This window comes from Pleurodeles waltl, chromosome 1_2 (assembly GCF_031143425.1).
Source record: "Pleurodeles waltl isolate 20211129_DDA chromosome 1_2, aPleWal1.hap1.20221129, whole genome shotgun sequence".
Taxonomy (NCBI): domain Eukaryota; kingdom Metazoa; phylum Chordata; class Amphibia; order Caudata; family Salamandridae; genus Pleurodeles; species Pleurodeles waltl.
Genome location: NC_090437.1, coordinates 731,524,192 through 731,548,453, shown reverse-complemented (window position 1 = coordinate 731,548,453; position 24,262 = coordinate 731,524,192). Strand labels below are relative to the sequence as shown.

The window sequence follows — 24,262 nt, the reverse complement described above, 5'->3', positions numbered from 1 at the left end:
AACTAGCTGGTGTTCCAAACTATTTCTCCGCTGCAGACATAACATGGTCAAATAGTAGCTTGACTACCCATTTGCCAATAAGCAGTCCAACATCGGGAGGAAATAATATTGAACTCCATTAGCGAACGTCTTTTAGATTCGTTTACCTGCAGATTGTTAATATTTTGCTATTTTGTAGAATATCACGTTCAATCGAATGTTTAATTGATATTTTCATTTTACATTAAAGTCAGCATTTCAAACACAATACGGATACTGGAAAATGTTTCATTTTCTTTATTATTTTATGTAAATTTCTTACTCAGTTTGTTAATGTACCATGCCATAAACAGTATTTTTCTTGAAATTAAAAAAAAGTTATTCAGAGTCATTTATACTCCGTTTGTATAATATACATTTTATTTACACTAGTACTTGTTTCAGTTAATTTTCATTGACTAGATAACAGTAAATAATAAACAACTTTCTTTTGCATGTAACAGTTTGAAATAATTAAAATGTAATTACAATATATATACATGAATATATATTGTAGTGATCTGCAGAAGTAAAACGCCACTTAAGTTGTAATGCTGCTTTAAAACTAGAACTGTACGTGACATTTAATCAGAATCCTCACTGCTGCTGCTGAAGTAGGAGCTGTCGCAGCATTCAGCCGTGTACAGAAATTTATGAATTGATGGGTTCAGTTTCGGTATCCAATGTCTTGGCACCAAAAATGTTGAGAGATTAAATAAATCCACGAACACCTTGTACCTGTCACTGAATGAAAAGAAAAAATGTTAGAAATTGAGTTAAATAAAATGAACAGTATCAAAGCTTTAAATGTCCACGTGGTATGTTTAACTGGAGGTAAATAAACAAGTTGCATGCTCACCCCTTCTGACGTGAGCTAATCTTCCTCATGACCACACACCGTACGACCTAGCCTAGGCACTATTTTTAATTAACTCAAGTCAATAAAACCCATTTTGTGAAGGGGTGTTTTTATTGCTAAGCAATATACGAGAATGATTTCGTAACTAATCTAAATGTATTATTAAACCAATACAAATTTGTAAACCAAAATAACACATTGTGTTGTACTACACACATATTATAGTGCCTTACTGGACAGAAGACTTCGCTAGCTTTGAGGATTTTGGAAGCCTTGACAGTTTGTGCCAAGCGTAGAGGTAGTAGAAAAACTCTTGTACCAATCAGTATATGTTTGCAACTAAAACTGTTTCTAAATTTAGTCCGCAGAGAATACCTACTGGTGGCTTGCTTGGGGAATGGACATCTTCAGGATTTAGGAGCCCTGGGCAAAATGTATTTTGGGAGCCTGTTAGACATGGCATCTTTTGGAGTGGTTTCCCCCAGACGTTTTGCTTTCTGACCTCCTGTTTTAACTGTGTGCTGAACTTTGTTTTTGCTGGCTTTATGACCCTACACACTTTACCACTGGTATCCAGTGCTAAAGTGCATGTGCTCTGTGTTTAAAACATGGTAATACTGTTATCTCCATGATTGGCATAATTGATTTTCTAGTAAGTCCCTAGTAAAGTGCACTATGTGTGCAAATGCTACTAGTGGGCTTGCAGCATTGGTAGTGCCATCTACTATGGTAGCCTTTCAAACATGCCTCAGGCCTGCCTTTCCGGAGCCTCTGTGTGCAGATTAAATAGACATTTTGACCTGCAGGTGTACCCACTTGCCACGCCCAAACCTTTTTTATTACATGTAAATCATCCCTAATTTAGGTCCTGGTTAGACCCAAGGGCAAAACGCAGTGTATTTAAAAGGTTGGACATGTACTTTTAAGTTTAACATGTCCAGGTAATGAAAAACGGTTTTTTTCACTATTGCAAGGACTATCTCTCCCATAGGCTAATCTGGGGATTGCCTTAAATATCTTTTAAGTGTAATTTCCAATTGGGAAAAGATAGAAAAATTATGTTTTGTGGCTCTGGGCTCTCTATTTAAAAGCACATTGTTTGATAAAGGTGGGTTTTAAGATGCAGGTCTGAAAATGCCACTTTTAGAAAGTTGGCATCTTCTTACTTTAACCATCCTATGCGTGTCTTGGCCTGCCAATCCATGTCAGGTCGGTGTAGGGTTAGAGGACAGCTACCTTTGTGCATTCGATCCAGACAGCCATAAAAACAGGACACTCAACTGCCCCTGCATTCCATCTGCATACTGATGGGTCTTCCTGGACAGGAAGGGTGGAGGGGCTCTCACTTACACTTCAAGGGATAGTGGCCTTGCCCCACACAAAGGACTGATAATTCCTTACAGACCTCCTGCAGTCAGGACTGGGCTGAAAGGGAAATGGACCACTTCAAAACCACTCTGAAGTCTCCCCCACTTCAAAGGCCCATTTCTAACTCTCTACATCCTCCAATCTAAAGTTTCTCCAAGGGCCTGACTGAGCTTGCTTCCTGTTTCTGAAGAATCAGGGATATCAAATACTTCACCTGCATCTTGCTACCAGCACCTGAGCTCCTCTGCTGAAAGCCCTGCTCTACCAAGTGGAGCCAAATCCAGTCATGGGCCCCGAGAGGTGAGTGTGGTGTTGCAAAACAAGAACTGCCACAACTACATTGGTGTGGCACTTGGACCCTTTGCATCCCACTGCAGAAACACCACTTTTATCGCTGCTGCACCAAAGCCAAGGACACTGCTTGCCAACTGTGGGATGGAACAGCCCCAACTTACAACGCAGCCCTGGTTTGGCTGAGGCCGCACCAATGCTACCAAACTAGAACTCATCACTTCTAGACATCAACGCATCACCAATGTTGCCAGATCAGGAAACAACATATCACTTACAAATGCAATGCATCCCTTCCTCTGGATCAACGCATCGACATCAAGCATCGATGCAACAAAGGTACTGACAGTGGGTCTGCATGACTTCTGTACCTGGCCTGTGCTCTATCGTGGTCAGACTGCACTTTTCAATTTGGCCCTGTCCAGTATGCCCCAATAGTTCCAGTTGGAGCTATTGTCTTCTAAGTACTGCATTTTGATTTAATCTTTAATCAGATAAATACTGGCTATTTTTCTAAACTGGTGTGGAGTCCTTTTGTGGTGTTTTCACTGTGTTACTGTGGGTGCATGTGTGTACAAATACTTTACACATTGCCTCTTTAGTTTAGGCTGACTGCTCTGTGCCAAGCGGTAAACTTTTAACGTGTATCTTACTAGCCCTGACTAGGACTGTGATCCCTACTTGGACAGATTGCAAAGCTCTGCCAACTAGAGATGCAATTTCTAACATTGGTGATCACCGGTGAGGATAGGACGCGTATTTGTGAATTGCATACAGTGATTGTTGTACACTACTTCTATATCGCAGACCATTACATATTATTAAACGTTATTTTTCTCTTTGGCAACTTTTTTTGAGTTTTTGCAACAAACATGTCCAAATTTGGAGAGCCAACAGCTGCAACTGCAGGAGTTGAGTTTGAGCAGGATAAATTGAAAACCTAAACTGTGTCCCAGCTCATAGGTTTCTGTGGAGAGTTCAAGTACTTTTCAAAGGCCTTACTAAAAGAAGGAGCTGCAAAAGGCCCTGAGGACCTGACTGGCAGCCGAGGAGGCAGCAGCGCATTCAGAGGAGGGCAGTGTTGTGGATCGGGGGAGGATATGCATGGTGCTTAATTTGTAAATAAAAATGTGTCAGTGCCCAAAGTCCTCCTCTGAAATTTGTGGATGCTGCATTTAATGTGCGAGCATGGAATACTGTGGCAGCATAATCCTGAAGCCGTCTCAGGCCTCTATAATCCATTACAGACACTCCCTGCCCCTTCAGTTCATTCTGGCAGCTTTCTGCTTTCTCCCTTTTTTGTTTTTCTCTTCCTCCGTCTTTCCCATATGTGTCTTTGGCTTGCAGTAAATGCTTGAGGGAGAAGAATAAGCGCTGGCCCTCAAAAATAAGTGCTGGTACTCCCCACCGGAAGCATCATCACAAATTAAGCATTGGGTATGCATCTGGAGTTGTTGGACAGCCCAGATCTGCCTGTGGGGTGAGGGGCCAGTGTCAATCGAGAGAGGGTCCCTTCTAAAGCAAGCAGCAGTGTTTCCTCTAGAGGTCTTCTGCCAGAGAAGCTGGAGGGCAGACAGGAAACCAAGAGTCTCAAGTTGGAGATGGTAAAGCCCAAAACTGAGAATAACCGGGTGAAAGGTATGGAGGAAAAAAGTCTATTGAGGAGAGGAAAATTGTTTTGGCTCATGAGCTGAGCATGAAGGAGATGGACCTCAAAGCCTAGAAGGCTGAGTCCAGTGCAAATGTGGCAGTACATCTTCAGTGTCCTCTGACAGGAGAGTACATATACCCAAGAGTCTGATTTCAGAATACAAGGTGGGGGAAGACATAGCTCACTGGTTTGAGGCCTGCGAGATTGCAAATGCACAGGATCCCTAAGGAGGATTGGGGGGCCAGTTTGTGGAAGCAGTTTCCTGCAGAGGGTAGGGGTAACTTACTAACCCTACAGGGGAGGATAAGATGAAGTATTCCACCCTGAAGAAGGCCCTTATCAGGGATTATGGATTGACCCCGGAGATGTATAGGCGGACGTTTAAGGAGAGTGTGAAGTTTCTTCCCTTTACCTGGGTAGACTGTGTAGACTTTTTCTGCAAGGCACTGGATAGCTGGGTGAATGGCAGTTATGTGACAGACTATCAGGGACTGTTCAATTTGACTGCACAAAAGCACATGTTTACGCTTTGTTTTACAAAGCTGCACCAGCACTTGATTGATAATAAGCCCTCTAAACCCAGGGAGCTTGGGAGGTGGACTGCTGGGTCAGTAGCAGGGTCCACAAGAAAGTATCTGGAGCGAGACCAAGACACTGGTGGGCAGGGTTCCCAGCAGAAGAAAGAGGGGGAAGAGGGAAGAAAAGTAAAGAGGTCTCAAAAGGGCCCAAAACTAGTTACCAAGTTCAGTGTTCCCAAAACCCTACTAAGATATAGAAATGGTTCCCGTCAGGTAAAGCTGCGGGGAAGGGTGCTTTGACTGTGATCAGGAAGGGAAGTTCAGATGGGTTTCCGCGTGTTCTAAGATGACAAAGCCCTCATTGGTAGGCAGTCACCGAAGAGAGAGTTTAGCACTTGGGGAAGAGGTGGTCCTTGCTAGTGATAGGAAGGCAGCTAAGATTAGCCTAGTGCCCATGAGTGACATGGTACAGAGAACCCTCATGCCTGACAATACCAAGAAGTATAGGCAGTGGGTTACCATTAATGGGCATAGGGCGGAGGCGCTGAGAGATTCAGAAGCCAGCATGACAACTGTCCAGTGTTATCTGGTGTCTTCAGAGCAGGCAGTCCCTAATGTGGTCACCAAATTGCTGGTGTAGACAACCACGAGAGCCAATGTATGGTGGGTTCCTTGAGGGTAGCTGTGAGTACATCCATGTCTGTGGATTGTCAGCTGGGCAATGATCTGTACCATTCCACCTGGAAGGAGGAAGAGCTCAGATCACACTTGGAGATGTTGGGGTTGTCAGAATGGGTGTGTCTAACCACATGGTCCACCGCAGCACATGAAGATGGTGAGAAGGACCTGGAGCCTGCCAAGGAGAGGGAGGGCAAGAGGTGCGGAAAACCCACTCCTGAAATTCCCACAGTCCGGAAGAAGGCTGAACTTAAGGGGGACACCCGGGAGCCTATAGGGAAAGATATAGCCAAACTGGGGATCCTGCCTTAGCTGTCCAATTGGCAACAGGAAGGAGTTCTGCATAGCACAGAAGGAGTGCCCTACTCTTGTGGGCCTTCCTCAGCAGGCCCAGGCAGCTGGTGATACCTCTGGCAAGCTGTTTTATTGGGAAAATGGTCCCCTGTATAGTGAGTCTAAAGCTTCTGAACCCGGGGCAGACGATGTGCTAGTGGTACCCCAGCACTACAGAGCCTTCCTACTGTGGCTGGCTCATGATATGCCACTGACAGGTAATTTGGGGCAGGACAAGACCTTCGACAGGCTTGTCACCCACTTTTATTGGCCTCAAATGAAGAAGACCACAGATGCATTCTGCAGTTTTTTTCTTATCTGCCAGGTGAGTGACAAGACGGGGGGATTCTTATCATGAGCACCCCTTTTGAGAGGGTAGTCATTGACATTGTGGTGTCTCTGGATCCCAAAACAGCCATGGGCAAAAGGTTCATCCTGGTCTTGGTGGACTCTGGCACCCGGTACCCAGTGGCTGTTTTCACTGAGAACAGTGACTGCGCCTGCCATGGCCACGGCACTGATGGGGATCTTTATCCGAGTGGGTTTTCCCAAGGAGGTGGTTTCCAACCATGGTACCAACTTAATTTCCTTGTGCATGAAGGCCATGTGGAAGGACTATGGGGTAACTTACAAGTTCTCAATGCCTTACCACCTGCAAACAAATGGGTTGGTTGAGAGATTAAACCTTACCCTGAAAGGCATAGTAATGGGGCTACCCCAACCCATGAGGCGTAAGTGCTAGTGACTCAGGGGTCAGCCCAAACTTGGCAAGTAAAAGGGTTTTCATGGGTGAGTATGTGTTCTGATCCTTTAAATCTAATGTGAGGAGTTTGTCCCACCCAACAACTGGCACATATCACCACACGCCTGCCCCCATTGCTCTTCAGGAACCCCATGAGCCCTTAGTGCAACTTCATAAGCAGACAACCACTTATCAATGTCATCTCCCACCACATAACTTGGCACCACATTTTTGGGTATACTATCCTTCTTGTCCCCAGCAGGTCCTGCATGTATGCTGCCACCATCAATACTGGACTCAGACTGTCTATCCTTGATATCTAGCTCTTTGAGACTCAGTTCATGAGCCAACAGAAGTTTCTTCTCAGCCAAAGCCCTTTCAGTCTCAGCTCTTTTGGCTTTTCTCTCAGCTGCAGCCTCAGCTCTCCTCTCCTCTGCTTCTCTCTCTGCTCTTTTTTCTTTCAGCCTTAATCTTGCCAATTGCAGTTGTAATTATTTCTCTTCCCTCCTTTCCTCTGTGGTCAGGCCATGGCTAGAGACAATGCTCCCTGGTTTAGAAGAGGGCACAATTCCAGGGGTAACATCTTCCACTGCTGGTGGCAAATCGTCTGAGAGACCATCCTCGGGCTCCTCCACCTCAACCTCCTTTTGTGAACGAGCTTCTGCCCAGGCCCTCAGCACCTTTTGGTACTCCTCCTTCTTGGAGGCACCCCGAGAAGGTATTCCCATCCCCTTGCAGAACCCTTTCAGCTAGCTAACAGTGTATGTCTCCAGCTTGGCCTGGTCAAGATCTCCAGCTCCTGCTTGAGACCCAGCCAGAGACATGTTGTATGAGGATTTGATTAAACTGGCAAGCAGAAAAACAAAATTGCAGAAAAAGAAAAAAAATCAAGTTGACCTTCAACTGTGGGTAGGTAGTGTAAACATAGCTTTGGTATGTTACTGCACAAATACAAGTCCTATCTTCACCGCTGATCACCAGTGTTAGAAGTGAGGTCTCTAGTTGGCAGAGGTATATGCCCTTGTCCAGCTAGGGATCACAATCCTAGTCAGGGTAAGTCACACACAATCCAAATTATCTTGCGCCCACCCTCTGGTAGCTTGGCACTGAGCAGTCAGGCTTAACTTAGAAGGCAATGTATAAAGTATTTGTGCAATAAATCAAGCAATAACACAGTGAGAACACCGCAAAAAGACACCACACAGGTTTAGAAAAATATAAGATATTAATCTGATTAAATTAAGGTCAAAACAATCAAGATTTGATAATCACACGTTGAAATATTACTTTTTGTAATGATAAGAAACGTCTTTAGTTCCTAAAAGCAACAATTGTCTCTTGCAAGCACAAAGTACCTGGTTTGAGTCAAAATTACACACACTAAGACCACAGAGGAGGAGATGCATGGAAAAAGGTAGGTGTGTGTCGGATTTCTGGGCGCACAGAGACAATGCGATGATTTTTTCCACACGGCCAGGGTTTACGTTGAATTCTGTCGAGCTGTCTTGAATCCTCTTTGTGATGTGGAGTCTTTTGACTCCCAGGGATTATGGCATTTCCAAAATAGTAATATAATATCCAACCTCACCAGTCATCAAGATTTTGTATTACCATTCTGGCCATACTAAATATGACCTGTCTACCCCTTTCTGATCAGAACCTACCACTCAAATAGTATGTGAGGGTAGCCCTAATGTTAGCCTATGAAAGGAGCAGGCCTCACAGTAGTGGAAAACAAATTTAGGAGTTTTCCACTACCAGGACATGTACAACACATAGGAATATGTCCTACCTTTTACCTACACAGCACCCTGCCCTCTGGGTTACCTAGGGCCTATCTTAGGGGTGCCGTATGTAGAAAAAAGGGGAATTTCAGGCTTGGCCAGTACTTTTAAATGGCAAGTCGAAGTGGCAGTGAAACTGCACACACAGGCCTTGCAATGGCAGACCTGAGACATGGTTAAGGGGTACTTATGTGGGTGGCACAATCAGTGCTGCAGGCCCACTAGTAGCGTTTAATGTACAGGCCCTGGCCACATGCAGTGCACTTTACTAGGGACTTACAAGTAAATTAAATATGCATATTGGATATGAGACAATGTCACCATTTGTTAAGGGAGAGGTAGAGATCACATGTCATTTAGCACTGGTTAGCAGTGTTCAGAGTTCTAAAACCAGCAAAAACAGAGTAAAAAAAGGGGAGGGAGGCAGGAAACAAGTTGGGGGTGACCACCCTAGAGTTGTCAGGTCTAACAAATCCTATAAGCAAGCATTCACAGCAGTGAGAAACCAAACTGGCTGTTTTTCACTACCAGGAGAGGTCAAAGAACCAGGCACATGTCCTGACTTCTACATACATAGCACCCTGCCCACAGGGCTAGCTAGGGCCTACCTTAGGGGTGACTTACATGTAGTAAAAGGGGAGTTCTGGGCCTGGCAAGTAAATTTAGATGCCAGGTCCCTGTGGCAGTAAACTGTGCACACAGGCCCTGGGTTAGCAGGCCCGAGACAGGTTTGAAAGGCTACTTCTGTGGGTGCTGCAAGCAGCGTTGCAGACCCACTAGTAGTGTTTAATTTCCTGGCTGTGGGTATAGGGATACCACTGTACAAGGGACTTTCAGGTAAATTAAGTGTGCCAATCAGGTATAAGCCCATCATACCACGTTTACAAGGGAGAGCACATGCACTTTAGCACTGATTAGCAGTGATAAAGTGACCAGAGTCATAAATTCAGCAAAACGAGTCAGAGAAATTCGGAGGAAGAAGGCAAAAAGTCTGGGGAATGACCCTGTAGAAAGGGCCAGGTCCAGCACACCCAGACAGCCATAAATACAGCACACTCGGCCCCTGCATACCATCTGCATACTGATCGGTATTCCTGGGCAGAAAGGGTGCAGGGGCTCTTACTTACTCTTCAAAGGGTAGTGGCCTGACTGCACACAAGGGACTGATAACCACCCACAGACCTCCTAGCAGACAGGACTAGGGGAACTGGGGCACTTCAAGTCTACTCTTTGAAGCCTCCCCACTTCAATGGCACAATTGGGTGTAAGTACTGGGCCTCTGACACCATATACTCAGAACACTTCTGGACTGAGGCCATTCTGCTTTGAATAAGGACTGCTGGGCTGTCAGGAGGGACTGACACTTTGCTGTTTGCTCTTGTGTGTTGGCCTTCTGCCTGCCACTTCTTGCCTGGGAGTAAGAGGGCCGGATCTAACTCTCTAAATTCAGCAACCTAATGTTCCTCCAAGGGCCTGACTGAGCGTCCCTCCTGTTTCTGAAGTCTCAGAGATATCACTCTTCACCTTCATCTAGCTACCAGCACCTGAGTTCCTCTGCTGTGAGTCCTACTCTGCCAAGTACTGCCAAATCCAGTACTGGGCCCTGAGAGGAAAGTGTTGTGGACACAGGAACTGATGCAACAACACTGGCACGTCACTTGGAACCAACCCATCCCACTGCAGAAACGCCACTTTTGCGGCTGCCTGCACCGAAGCTCGCTGACTGCATGACTCAATGACCCCCAACTTACAATGCAGCCCTGGCTTGGGTGACACAGCACTAATGCATCAGAACCAGCACTCATCGCTTCTGGACATTAACACATCACTTACATTGCCGGATATGGAAACAATGCATCACCTGCAAGCGCGACCCATCCATGCCTCTGGATCAGCACATCGTCAATGAGCATCGACGCAACACAGATACTGTCAGCGAGTCTAGGTGTCTTCTGTACCTGGCCCGTGTTCTATCACAGTTGGACTGCATTTTTTAATTTGCCTCGGTCCAGAATTACCCTATAGTTCCGGGTGGAGCTATTGTCTACGAAGCACTGCATTTTGATTTCATCTTTGAAAATTTAGAACTCGCCTTGTGTCTGTTGGGAGTTTGTCGTTTTGGTCTTGTTTGACTCAGATGAATATTGGCTATTTTCCTAAACTGTAGTGGTGTGCTTTTGTGGTGTTTTCACTGTATTACTGCATGTGTGTTTGCAACTACTTTACACATTGCCTCTTTAGTTTTGCCTGACTGCTTTGTGCTAAACTACCCGAGGGTGAGCACAGGTAAACTTGTAGTGTGTATTCTACTAAACCTGACTAGGATTGTGGTCCCTACTTGGACAGAGTGCAGACCTCTGCTAACTACAGACACAGTTTCTAACAGGGACCCTGATCCGAACAGCTTTGAATTTGTGGTCCATATTCAGCTCCTTCATGTTCTGTTTGGCCAGGTCACTGACTGTGCACAGGCACACTCATTCAAATTCTTAATGGGCTTATATCTAATATTCGAGGGTAGTATCCATCAGAAACCTCAATCTGCCTGACATCTAAACCACACCAGGTAATCTGGGACTAGAACCCACCCCAGAGCCACAGGGGGAACGGGAGCTGAGAGTGAATGACTGGTGCTAGCGGAAGGAAACCTTTCTCCGTGGTTCATATCCTCCAAGCCGCAACTTAGAAACTGAAATTTCATCTCTTGGAATGTTGCTGGCCTGAAAACAAAGGTGTCTGACCCTACTGGGCGATAATTATGATCAGTTTTGATTTCTGTCTTTTACAAGAAACCTGGTTGAAGGAGCCAGTTTATAGACCTGTCTACACAACCTTCAATTGCCCAGCTGTTTCACAGAGCAAAGGGTGGCCTGCAGGCGGCCTTATGAATTGGGATCAGGAGCTCACTATCCTGGCCAGTCAAGAGGATCATTCTAACCACTCAAGATAATCTGGGAATTAAGCTTAAGAGAGATGGGTCAGCCACATATATTTTTAATGTATTTTACAGATTGAGGGGGTGAATAGCCTATCCAACACACTATCTATTTTGGACGAGGCCTTAGATGACCTTCCATATGACAGTATGTTAATTGTTGCAGGAGAGTTTAATGTTACCTTTGAACCTCTTGGTGCCTGTGCTCTAATATCACTGAAGAGGAGGATATAACCTGGAATATCCGACAGCTCAATCTCCCACCAGTTAAAAGGGGCTCTGTGGTGGCTAGTCAGCTGTATGGGATTTCAAATTCAGCCCCACATTGCCTGAAAAATGGCAGGCTAGCTGGTTCTTTCTAATAATTGTCACACTCCTAAATGGTCCCATGTATCTCAGGATAATAGTGCCATATATTAAATATTTAGTTTGGTTTGATTGCCAATACTCTGGAGAAGATCCAAACCAGTATATCTCCTGACTTTCTTGAACACTTTGTAAATAACGTTCATGATAAGTTTTACAAAGATCTCCAGGCGTTAATCACTAAAGATCTAAATAAGGCAAGCAAGCCACAACCCTGTGGTGCCTGGTTTAATACCGAGGGTAGGGCAGCTAGGGTTACCCTGAATGGGCATTAAAAGCTGGTAATAGAGTGGACATTTCTGCAGCTAAGAAGGGCTACAAAGTTACTGTTTCTGCAGCAAAAAGATCTTGGAAATTGGGGGTATGGAGGCTCTGGTTGAAGCAGTGAGGGCCGGAGACAACATACTCTTCTGGTGTACATGGCTGTCAACGTGACATGACCAGCACTGATTTCCATCTGCAACCACAGATTTGGGTGTATCATTGTAAAAACATTTATGCAATCAGTGGTGTTATCGCCCCAAACATCTCCCCAGTTGGGCCTGCACCTTCAAGTAAAACTATCTATGTCTCAGAAAAAGTTTTGCGGCCTTATACTTCAGGAACCATGGTATAATCACAGACTATCAGACGGGCTTTAGGAAAAATGTAAGCACAATTGATCAAATTCTACGTTTTTGCTGCCTTTATTGGAAAAGCATAATGCTGGACAAGAGCCACCTGTGTGTGGTCTTTGTTGATCTCATATCTCGAAACTCTGGGAGGTGTTAAAGCAGATGTATGTCCTCCAGAATCGCTTAGTGATTCTAATAAAATTACACACCGCTAACTATGCACAACTTAAATATGGAAATGAAGGGGAATTAACTGACCCCTTTGTGATTGAGACAGGTGTGAGGAAGGGGTGTGTTTTGGTACTAAATTATTACTTATTATTAATAATTATTACCAAAAAGTATTCACTATTAATAATGACCTAGTTAAAGCACTGGACTTCCCAGAGAATTATGCCCCTAAATGGGGTACTCATAAGATGTCTACCTTGTTATTTGTGGACTACACCCTTTTCATATCGAAAACACTGTGTGGTCTGCAAGCTATAGTGAATAAGTTCCTGCATTTCTGCAGTGATAGCAGACTGGAGATGAATGTTAAGAAGACTACATTTATATTTTTTAACCCATATTAAAAGGCAAGGGCAAATATTATGTTTACAGAGGCCCCACTTAAGCAAGTCTAGGAATTGGTTTATTTGGGGGTTGTTAGGGACAGGCCTTGCAACAGTGAAAAATGAATTTAGCAGTATTTCACTGCCAGGACATCTAAAAACATTACTATGGACCTCATTTGGACCTCGGCGGTCTTTTGCAAAGACCGCTGAGGTACCGCTGTGCTGAAGTCTGCCAGTACAGGCGGTTTTCTGCCCGGCGTATCATGACTGCTGACAGCCCTCTGCCCTTTTTCAAACGGAGAGCTGCCAGCAGCCATACTGGCGGTCGGCGGTGAAGTGGAGGCTGCTCCACCTCCACCACTACGTCATCACAACACCGCCCACCGAATCACATCCCAGGATTCGGTGTGGCGGTGTTCTGGTGACGGGGAGTTGGCGGCGGAGCAGCCCCCATGGATCCTGTTCCCTCCCGGAGGATCACCGGACTAGGTAAGGTGATTGTCCGTTAGGGGAGGGGGGTGGGGGAGTGTTGTGTGGTTGCATGGGGGGTGTGAGTGTGTAGAGGGTGTGTGTGAGTGCGTGTATGCATGTGGGGGGTGTGTTGTGTGTATGGGAAGTGTGTGCGCATATGTCTGTGTGTATGTGTGCGTGTATGTGTGCGTATATGTCTGCGTGTATGTGTAGTAGTTGTGTGACTGTGCGTGTAGGTGGGTGGGGGGTGTGTGTCAATGTTGGGGGGTTGGTGAGGGGGTTCCTGCCACCTTTAGGGTTGGTAGGGGGGTCGTGGGTTTGGGGTGAGGACTCTGAGGAGGGGGTGAGGGGTGGGTAGACCCCTATCAGTGCCAGAGAACGAATTCCCTGGCACTTATAATGCCTACCACCATGGATTGCGTGGCGGTACAGAACCCCATGAAATCAACGGCGGTATGAAGGGTCGTGATACCGCCGGCGGTCTAGTGATGGTCGCTGAGCTGGAGACTGAGGTCTCCAGCCCAGCGGTCATTACCACACTGGCAGTCGGAGTGTAGAAGTGGCGGTTTGGCATGGCAGTAACCACCATGCTTGTAATGCCATTTTGTTTCCGTCGGCCTGTTTGCAGTATTACCGCCACTTCTATGCCGACTGCCACGGTTGTAATGAGGGCCTATATGTCCTACCTTAACCATACACTGCACCCTACCCTTGAGGCAACCTAGGGCCTACCTTAGGGATGCCTTACATGTAAGAAAAGGGAAGGTTTAGGCCTGGCAAGTGGGTACCCTTGCCAGGTCGAATATACAGTTAAAACTGCACACACAGACACTGCAGTGGTAGGTCTGAGACATGATTACAGAGCTACTTAAGTGGGTGGCACAACCAGTGCTGCAGGTCCACTAGTAGCATTTGATTTACAGGCACTGGGCACCTCTAGTGCACTGTACTAGGGACTTACTAGTAAATAAAATATGCCATTCATGGATGAACCAATTACATATACATTTTGTATAGGAGCACTTGCACTTTACCACTGGTTAGCAGTGGTAAAGTGCACAGAGTAACAGCAAAAACGGAGTCCAGCAAACATCAACAACCAGGGAAACAAAGGCAAAAAGTTAAGGGAGACCACGAAAAGGATGAAAGGTCAAACAAACTTAGCTGGGCGACACAGATCTATAGGAGTACCCTGAAACTCCAGCAGAAGGCTGGCACCGTGGTTAAGCTGAGGAGGAAAACCCAGGCCAGTCCTTTAGTACCTGCAGTGGAGATCTACAACACAAAAGTTAAAGGTACAGTTATGTATGGGTCAGAGCTAAAGGTGCACTTGAAAACGGAGGCTCTTGTCAAAGCTGAAAATAAGTTCATTAGGAATCTCCAAAATCTCCCACAGAGCATCCCCCTTCCTCAGCTCCATGATATGGTCATATTCCCCATCAGTTTCCTTTTTTTTGCTCAGACCTCTACTATATTGGTGCAGGCTGTGGTCTACAGAGGAGCTGAAACCATATATATAGTTCATCAAGCTGCTTCTCAGCCAAAGGGGGTGAAAGAAGATATCATGACTTGTTTTTATCAAGTCAATGTTCTAGGAGATAGGATTACTAGAACTGTGGCAGAAACAAAATGACCAAGCTAAATGGCCAAATGTCTGTCTCATAGGTTAACATGGGGGCTACCTTTAAATATGATTAAAATGTAGATTCCCTTTGGGAGCGGATAGACATGTGGAGTTTGGGATCTCTGAGCTCACAATTTAAAAATACATCTTTTAGTAAAGTTGATCTTACGATTGTGTGTTTGAGAATGCCATTTTTAGAAAATGAGCATTGTCTTGCTTAAACCATTTCTGTGACTCTGCCAGTTTGTGGATTCCCTGTCTGGGGCAGTCTGACAGTTGGGCTGGTTGCACCACTCACTAGACAGTGGCGCAAAGGGAGCTGGAGTGTAGTCTGCATTTCCTGATGAGCCATCTGTGCTAGGAGGTAGGGGAGGAGTGGTCACTCACACCTGAAAGGGCTGTGCCTGCCCTCACGCAATGCAGTCTCCAACCCCCTGGTATGTGTCTGGGGCCTGGCCTGGGCAAGGCAGGATTTCACAATCAAGAGAAACTTTCCTTTGAAGTAAGCCTACTTCAAAGGGCAAAAGGGGTATAAGAAGGGCACCCAAAACCACAGACTTTAGAACAGTTCTGGAAATCAAGAGGAGCCTCTGCCTGGACAAGAGCTGAAGAGCTGAGGATGAAGAGCTGCCCTGCCTGTGCTTTCTGAAGCTATCCTACAGTTGCTGCTTCTGCCTGTGTTAGAGGACAAAGATTGGACTTTGTGTTGCCTTCCTTCTTGTGAAGATCTCCAAGGGCTTGATTTAGAGCTTGCCTCCTGTTGTTTGAAGTCTCAGGGACAGCAAAGACTTCTCTCTGCCAGCACCTGGAGTCTCTGAGGTTTTGTCCATCCAGTTCCTGGGACCCTGAAAGGATAAACTGGTAGCCCAAGAGTGAGAAATCCATGTACCGACCACTGTGCGGTGAAAAGATCGACACAACTCCGATCTGTGGCTGAAGAATCGACATGCTGACAGCTTTCTGACTGAAAATCGACGCTTGCCTGCAACGCAACCCGAAGAACGGCGCCCGGGGCTGGAGAAACAACACACAGCGCGGAGGCTGGTGAGATCACAACCTGCACTGCGTGGCTTTCGGACCATTGTGCAGCTGAATTTCTGATGCAACCACTGCTGGGTGTGTAAAAACAGTGCAAGGCCTGCCCAGACGCGAGAGTGCTGACCAAATCGACACACCACATTCCTGCGGAGAGAAGAAACGACACACTCCGACCCGATTAAAGGAGAAACGACGAAAGGTCTTGCTCGTGAGTGATATCAACACATCGCAAGCCCTTTTTGATGCACACTCACCTGTGCAGGGTTATTTTTGACACACCCAAGGTCAATTTTCACTCTAACAGCATTAGTGTTGTATTTAATATTACATGAAGACTGTTTCTGAATTCTTAGTGATGACTTGACTCGTGTATTATGGATTTTTGTCGTTTTGGTCTTGTTTTGTTTAGATACATATTTTCTATTTTTCTAAACCTATGTTGTGTCATTTTATAGTGTTTTCACTCAATTACTGTGTGTGTTGGTACAGATACTTTACACCTAGCACTCTGAAGTTAAGCCGACTACTTGTGCCAAGCTAACAAGGGGGTGAGCGGGGGTTAGCTGACGGTGATTCTCTTTTACCCTGACTAGAGTGAGGGTCCCTCCTTGGACCCTCACTCAGGGGGTAACCTGACTGCCAACCAAAGACCCCATTTCTAACAGTCATACATTGAAATACATTTTAGAATGACCTCTGTATGGGTATGACATTATTTCTCATTCATTGCTTCTAATTGTGTTATTATTTTTCTTGCACCCCGTCAACTACGGGAATCAAGCTTTGATTTCAACCATGGTTATGTTGCATCCGAGATTACTTCGAGACTAGGATGAAATGTGACTTCAACATGTGGTGAAAGTTCAGGTATAGCAGTAGTTGTCTAAGCTGACTACAAAAACGACTGTGCTCTGAACACGTATATTGATTGCCATTGCACACACACTCTGCATTGCTCACTGGTTTTAAGATCTATCTGCTCAGTGATATTACTAGTTCCTTTAGAAGTGGAGGTATGACAAATTGCAAAAACGAAAATCCACTGTAGTCTGTTTTCCATTATTGAGTTGTAGCAATGCTGATGATGTTGTTCCTTTGTGTATAATGCTCCCTGCCAGCTTCAAGATACAAACTCAGATGCACAAAAATATCAGCGTTCTTGCGTCATACCATGTTCTTAGTAGAAGAGATATTGAGCACCACTTTACTTGTTTTCTTTTCAGATACTGTCCTGCATTGTATTCACTTGGGTTATTGTTCAAGCGACAGTTAGCGCACACAATTAGCTATGTGGTACAGCCAATGTTTCCTCACAGCATCTATGGCATTCTACTCTATTCATATCAAACAATCCCCCTGCCCTCTCCCCCGCGCACAAATACTTGGTGGTCTTCGTTATTTGTGAATGTTTCTACATTATTAATTGATAATTGTAAATGTACATATTCACATAATTGTACATTTTTATCGAGCTGCAAATATTTACAGCTGATAACTGGCAAGCACTGTTCACACACAACAGCTCAAGAGGTATGGGGCTTCTTATGTAGTGTGTGTTTGGTCGAGGTTAATAACATGTTTTCAGTGCAGTCACTACTGTAGATTCTCATACTGCGACAGGCAGAAACAGGGACTCCAAATTAATCAATGCCTGATTCACAAAAGCCTCTAAGAAAAAAACGGAAATGTACTGATGTATATTGTCGTCTTTATTTGTAATACATTTATGACTTTTCTGAATGTTGCAGAAAATTCTGTGATTCTGCAAGTCGTAGATTCCTAGGTGTTTTCCAACTCATAACACGTTGTTCATAAGGAAACATATCAGGTGTACATTTATCCATACAGAAATGTGATTCCAAAATGGATTTTTCCCTTAAAGCATTCTCAACACTTAGATCCGGCTTTCTTCACAACTTTATCAACTTTAGTGTTATTCTTTCCCCATTACTACCCTTCTCAAAATGCATTCATTCCATCACTTGACTGAATTTCATATATATCTCAATTAAAAAGAATAGAATAAGCAGCACACAAAAGGATTGTGCCCAAAGTTATTTAATGAATTACTGTGACAAAAAGAAACACTGATGCATTTCGATCCTCGCTGGTCTTGGTCACCAAGCGTTTGGCCCACTGTGTTCAGAACATATTGCCTCTTATTTTTGCCACAATAATTAAATTAAAAAACTCTGGCCACAACCCTTTCACTGCCACTTATTCTTGTTTTTTTTTTATATTGGAGGCGATGGTCACAATCTCAAGCAGACTCCTGATGAACAAACGTGCCACCACAGAAACCGAAAAGCAAATGTTATAATGATGTTATAGTTAGGTATGGTAATAATTTCTTCCCGCATGTTAACCTCCTCTTAGAAATTCACTGAAAACAACAAATGTCAAAGTAGTAGTATGGTTATGGGTTGAAATAAGATAAACACTAACTTCTAAAAACAGAACAAAATTAAATTCACCAGTTATAGTTTACTAAGCTAACTATAACTTGCACCCTGAACTGCTTATGACTCTTATATTACATCACTCATGGCATGTTAAATTACATCACTGATGATGTCTCAAATGAAATCTTTGATAAAACAATATCCATATACAAAATACAGTTGCTGAGTCTACACATGTAGGTGCATAGCATGGAAATAGCACAAGCCGTGGAGGCAAGTGTGGGTGTGCATGTTGAAAGTTATATCGTGCACCACTTAGAAAAACTCTAAAGTTTGGGCTCCAAGTAGTACTCTATGTTAAGATAAAGGCTAAGTGCACCTGATGTCAGTGACAGAGGCATGTTTTGAAAGAGCTTGTGCCTTAATGCCAAAATCTGTTGCAAATAATCTGTGAGAAAAGCTAAAGCTTCTGCTGACAGTATATTTTCCACGATTGGATAGCTGGCAACATGCTTGTGTTAAATAGTTGTAATGCAGTGTCATAGACAGATTCTATGTAGAAGGACATTTATAGGGTGTGGCTGTTTATTTCCAGAACTGTACTGATCATTTTGAGGCTTTGTGAATTAAAGAGCAATGTAGGATATAGGTGTGTCTCACTTATAGGTAGTTTATCTCATACTATGTTTAAAAGGATGGCTCTGAAGTTGTATGTTCATCTCATAATTTTGTGTAGTGTTATTCCCAAGCTATGATGGGTTGTCTATAGAGCCTGGCTGAAAATCTATTTTCATGGTAACTGTATAGCTGTCAATTTCTTGACTTATAATTATGGGCCATGTGAATTATTTGAGAAGGTAATCCAATTAAGGTGAACAGAAAATTGGTCACAGGTGTACAGTGTAAAATTGCTTACAAACCACAAAGCCTATAGAATGGTATCCCAATGATTATATGATATAATCAGTGCTGTCATCAGAGATGTAATTTGTGACATCATAAGCAGTGCACTGGGGAGTGCTAGTTATAGTTATTATATTCTGTTCTGATTCATAAAGCACATGGCTACCCCACTGGGGTTTAAGACTGCTAAGAAGGAAACGAACAATGAAAGGAAGATTTAAAAAAACAGGTTTTGAATCGCTTCCTAAACTTCAAAAAAGTAAGACAACAATGCAGCTCCTGGGAAAGAGTGTTCCACAGAATGGGGCCATTGAAGGCAAAAGATTTAGGGCTACATGTATCAAACAATGGGGACCCCTTCCCGTTTGCGAATGGGTTAGCACCAGTGTGTCACTGGTGCTAACTGTGATTGTTTTGTGACCGCATTCGTGGTCACAAAACAATCATACATGGGACTGCGAGTCGCAATTGGGAAGGGAACACCCCTTCCTAATTGCGACTCGCAATCCCTTTTTGCGATTCGGTAAATAGTTTACTGAATCGCAATAATGGATTGGTACATGTCAAAGTGCATTTTGCACATCGCAAACAGCCCGATTCGCCATTTGCGATGTGCAAAATGGTATGTACATATGGCCCTAAACTCCTTGTCTCAACAAAATCACTACAGTATTCAAACTGCCTGAGCAAAGAGAACAATTAGGGACATACAGCTGAACCGCAGACCTTAAGCAGAGGGTCTGCAACAGTACATAGCCTTGTGTATATAGTAGAAAGCTTTAAATTGGATATGTTCATTCTTACAGAGCCAGTGAAGAGTCCATAAGTGAGGGAAAGGCAAGACAGTTTTAGGACTATGACATAATAGTCTGCCGCTGCAGCTTTTTGCACAATTTAAATCCTCTGCACTGCAGCTTTAGTAGTACCTAAATAAATAAATTTGCCTTCATCCAATCTGCAGATGACCAAGGCCGCCACAGTTGTCTTTTGAGTGTATGGATGGAGAGGCCATAATATTTTCCTCAAACACTTAAGTAAGCCAAAACAACACAACACACTACCACTTGCTTATTTAGTGGTCCATGGTGAGCATTGAATCCAGTAAAAAACACAGGTCTCTGATCACTGTACCAGGTCTAGGCAAGGAGTCCAATTCATCCAGCCACCACTGTGGGCCCCAAAGTTGAGGTGTATTGCCAGCCACTAAAACCTCAGTCTAATTTCCAGTCAATTTTAGACAGTTATTCCTTTTCCATCCTGCAACCCTCAGAAAACAGGAGCTAGGTTTAGGTGGACTTGTATCATCCTATTGCACAGAGATATCTGTCTATTTTCAGCATAGAGGAACAAAGTCAAGCCATGAGACTCTTCAGTATCAGCAAGAGGACGAACATACAAATTAAACAGTGTAGAGCTCAAAGACAAGCCTGGAGGCAACCCATATGTAGCTGAAAAACAGAGGACTCATAAGCTTTAGAGACCACCTTGCAGGAAGGAGTCAAGCCAAGATAAGACCTAATCCTATGAGCTGATATCTGATAGCCTCTGAAGAAGAACCGGATGGGACACCATATCGAATGGCATGCTAAAATCTAGCAGGAGGAAAATGACAGTTCCGAAACAATCCAAAACTCACCTCAGGTGCTCAGTGATACATAGAACATAATGAAAGTCAGGTGGAATCTGGACTTCAGAATATGCAGCAGGTTGTGGCCCTCCAAAATGTTGACAATTGTTAATTGATATTTTTTTTCTCTGATCATTGCACAAGTAGGCAAAAGCAATACTGGGCGATAATTTACACAATCTGTAGCATCCAAATTACGTATTTTTAGCAAGGGGACAATCATGGCATAGTTACAAGCTACAGGGACCATGCCCTCAGAAATAGAGGAATTAAGCAGATTAACTAGCTAAGGCAATGGCATGCAGCTCACCCTTCTCATAATTTCCAGTGCTAAAGAATCTAGCTGAGAGCGTGATTTGGTGGCAGCTAAGTGTCAAGTGATATTAGCTCAGTAAAATTCAACTGGTGAATTTTATCTTATTTCAACACTTAACTATAATGTCACTTTAAACTTTGGTTGTTTCAGTAAATCACAGTTTTTTTATCCTATTCAGCCAACTCCCCCACTGCCATGCACAGTGGTCAACTCCCCCACTGCCATGCACAGTGGTTGTTTGGCCTCTGGTCAGACCCTGTACCCATTCCTCCAATTGTACAAGGCCTTTAGCCGTGCACAGCAGAGGGTTAGACATAGGGCCTAGGCTCTTTCAAGGCACTGCACCCAACCCCTCTTCGAAAGCCAACCCACAACTGTGCATTGCTGAAAGCTATGCACAGCATATGTTGGCTGCAAGATCTGGTCTATGCCCAGGCCCTGTGCCCGTCCATCTACAGATGCCTATTCCCCCACCCCCGGATGCTGGACATACATTTTTGTAAAACTGTTTTCTAGTATTGCAGTACTCCAATGTTGCCCACTTTTCAAACGTCACTCCCATGGTACTGCAAGCTTGCTTGGTGAAGCTCGATAGGGGATGAAGCTTCAACTCCAACTACAGTAGGGTACCATTGTACCCTATGGAGTTGTTAAGGTCACACTGGGTCCTGCTGGAGTACCTCAGTGCCAGTAGCACAATTTCTTTTTTTTAAATTTAGGCCATGCGGTGGGCCCTCCGGGTCTCCTCCCCCTTCAAATGGCTGGTGGTCAGGGTGTCCCAGCCCTGGCCCCCCTTTTTAAAAACTATTTCGGGAAAAAGGGACTGAGTCCCCAAATCCTGTATTGGCAGTAACAACATTTTCGGCCAGCCAATCATATCATCCTAAATGGCTGATGGGAGAAAAAGATCCCTCAGCCAATCACAGGGCCCTGTTTTGTTTCTGTTTTAAATTTTTGTACCAAAGAACACCCTCACAACCAACCATCCAGATGTACCTAACTTTTAAATCCTTTTAAGCCCACATGAAGCACCTCTGTAAAGACACATCTGAACAGTAAATCTTCCTCTGGGAATTAATATGGAAAATCAATGTTTTGAGGCAGCCCATTTTCATATCCCCACTTAACTGATTGGTACAATTTTTCTGTGATGGAACTGAGATGGGTGAACTTTTTTTTGGAACGTTTCATGCAGATTAATCAAACAGCGCCAAGGTTATTGACAACACTATTCCTGTGGAAATTCGGACATCACTTTATGGCTAGGAAACTAACTGCAAAATGTTGGTGAACCGCCTTAATGTGTAAGCTTGTGTATCCAACCCACCCAAAGTTCCACCGAAAATGACATCGAAAATCCACAGTATTGGTGGGATTTTTGTGAGCCTAGACAGAACACAGATGTGTGTAGGAATCTGCTGTAAGGGAGTTAAGGTAGCAAATGCTTCTCTAGCACATTGTGTATGGCTAAACTACCAACATTTTGGTAGTTCCGAATTATGGTGCATCTTAAAAAATTTGTTCATGTAAAGCAGATTGTTTGCTACTTACCTCACAGTAGAACGTAAATAGTGGTAACCGGATGAGCCCCCGGTGCCTGTCTTGCTACCAATCATGCGGTGTACCATACACACATGGTTATCTGGAGGAATTAGCAACACAAATTAAAATAGATCATTAATACTACAGACACCTCTAAAGTTGTCATGGAAACTAATGAAAACTAATAACAAGTGTAATGTGTGGAAACAAAGCAAACTACCAGAGTATGAACAGACTTTATAATCTTGTGGCTATTAACAAAACCATCCAGATGTCTATACATTTCTACATACTCACATACCTTCACCATGAACAGCTAATTACTACACATATTATGTAATTGATGAGATTTTGTATGGCATCTTTGATATCACTGCAACATTTTCGATAACATTGATAAGAATGGCAGGGGCACAGGTTATAGTTACCTTAGGGAGCGAGTTATAGTTAATTGAAATAACTATAAATATAACTACTGAATTTCTATGGTTTTGTACAAGTAACTTCAGAACCGAACTATAACGTAACCTTTGTTTTTTTCAGTGAATATAAATATATATATAATATCTGGAGTTTGTCAGCTTAAGTGACTTGTAACTTTTGTTTGTAAAAAAAAAAGGTGCATTTCTGTATTGCAGAAAAGTGGGTAAGGATATAACGGCACTCGGTGTAAAAGAATACTGAGTAACATTGCAAACAACATATTCTTCCCAGTAAGAATGTTCATGGATTTAGCACCAAGGGCCAGATTACGAGTGTGGCCGTCTATAGACTGCCACATTACAACCCTGATGGTCGGACTGCCAGGGGACTGCCAGCTCCACCAGGATCTCAGATCCCACCAGTCTGGAGGATGGTGGCTGTCCTAATCTGTCAAGGCAGTGCTGCAAGCAGTGCTGTCCTGGGGATTATGAACCCTTCTCAGCCAGCATTTTCATGACGCTAACACTGCCATGAAAAGACTGGTGGAGAATGGGTGCAAGGGGCCACGGGGGGTCCATGCACTTGGCATGGGCAGTGCAGGCCCCCCCCAGGCCAGCAACATTGGAATGTTCAATGTCTGCTTTGCAGACATTGAACATTGTGAGGGTTCTGCTGCGCCCTGTTCCCTACAGTATTGCCGCCAGCTTGATTACGAGCTGGAGACAATACTGTATACGAGCTGGAGACAATACTGTAGCCTAGTTCCCGCTAGGTTTCAGCCTTCCGACCTAGCAGGAAATTCTTAATAACTCCGATGGGGAGGTCGCTGAGTAGGTGGAGGCCACCCTGTCGGGAGTTTGGCGGATGGGCTTTTCCATCCGCCAAACTCAAAATAGGACCCTTACTGTCTGATGCAAACCCTCCCTCCTGACTATATTGGTGCTTGTGCTGGTCAGTCACTGTGGGTCAGCAAACTCTTACAGAACTGTGTGCATGCTTACTGCTCTGGAGGTGTAGCATCCAGCTGCCTAATATCAGACATGTAGGCTGAGGTGGCTGCAAATTGTCATGTTAAGATTTTTTAATGGCCAGGGAACTCTATTGGATCACAAAGCACTGTTTGGTTAGGTTGAGATAAATATTTTATCTTTATGTCAAATTGTGATTTGTATTCAATTGCAGCGTTGAGAAAGTCCGTTAGG

The 24,262-nt window shown here is 44.1% G+C and overlaps 1 protein-coding gene across 1 annotated transcript in view; it reads right to left on the bottom strand.

Moving 5' to 3' along the window:
• Positions 1–275: 275 nt before the first annotated feature.
• The window catches only part of TDO2 (tryptophan 2,3-dioxygenase), a 169,119-nt gene continuing 145,132 nt past the window's right edge, over positions 276–24,262 (bottom strand). Inside the window, exons 11-12 of the mRNA XM_069243128.1 lie at positions 22,647–22,737; positions 276–762 (exon numbers count right to left, since the gene is read on the bottom strand). Coding sequence (XP_069099229.1) covers positions 603–762; positions 22,647–22,737 — 251 coding nt within the window. The 3' untranslated portion in view covers positions 276–602. The remainder of the gene's footprint in view (positions 763–22,646; positions 22,738–24,262) is intronic.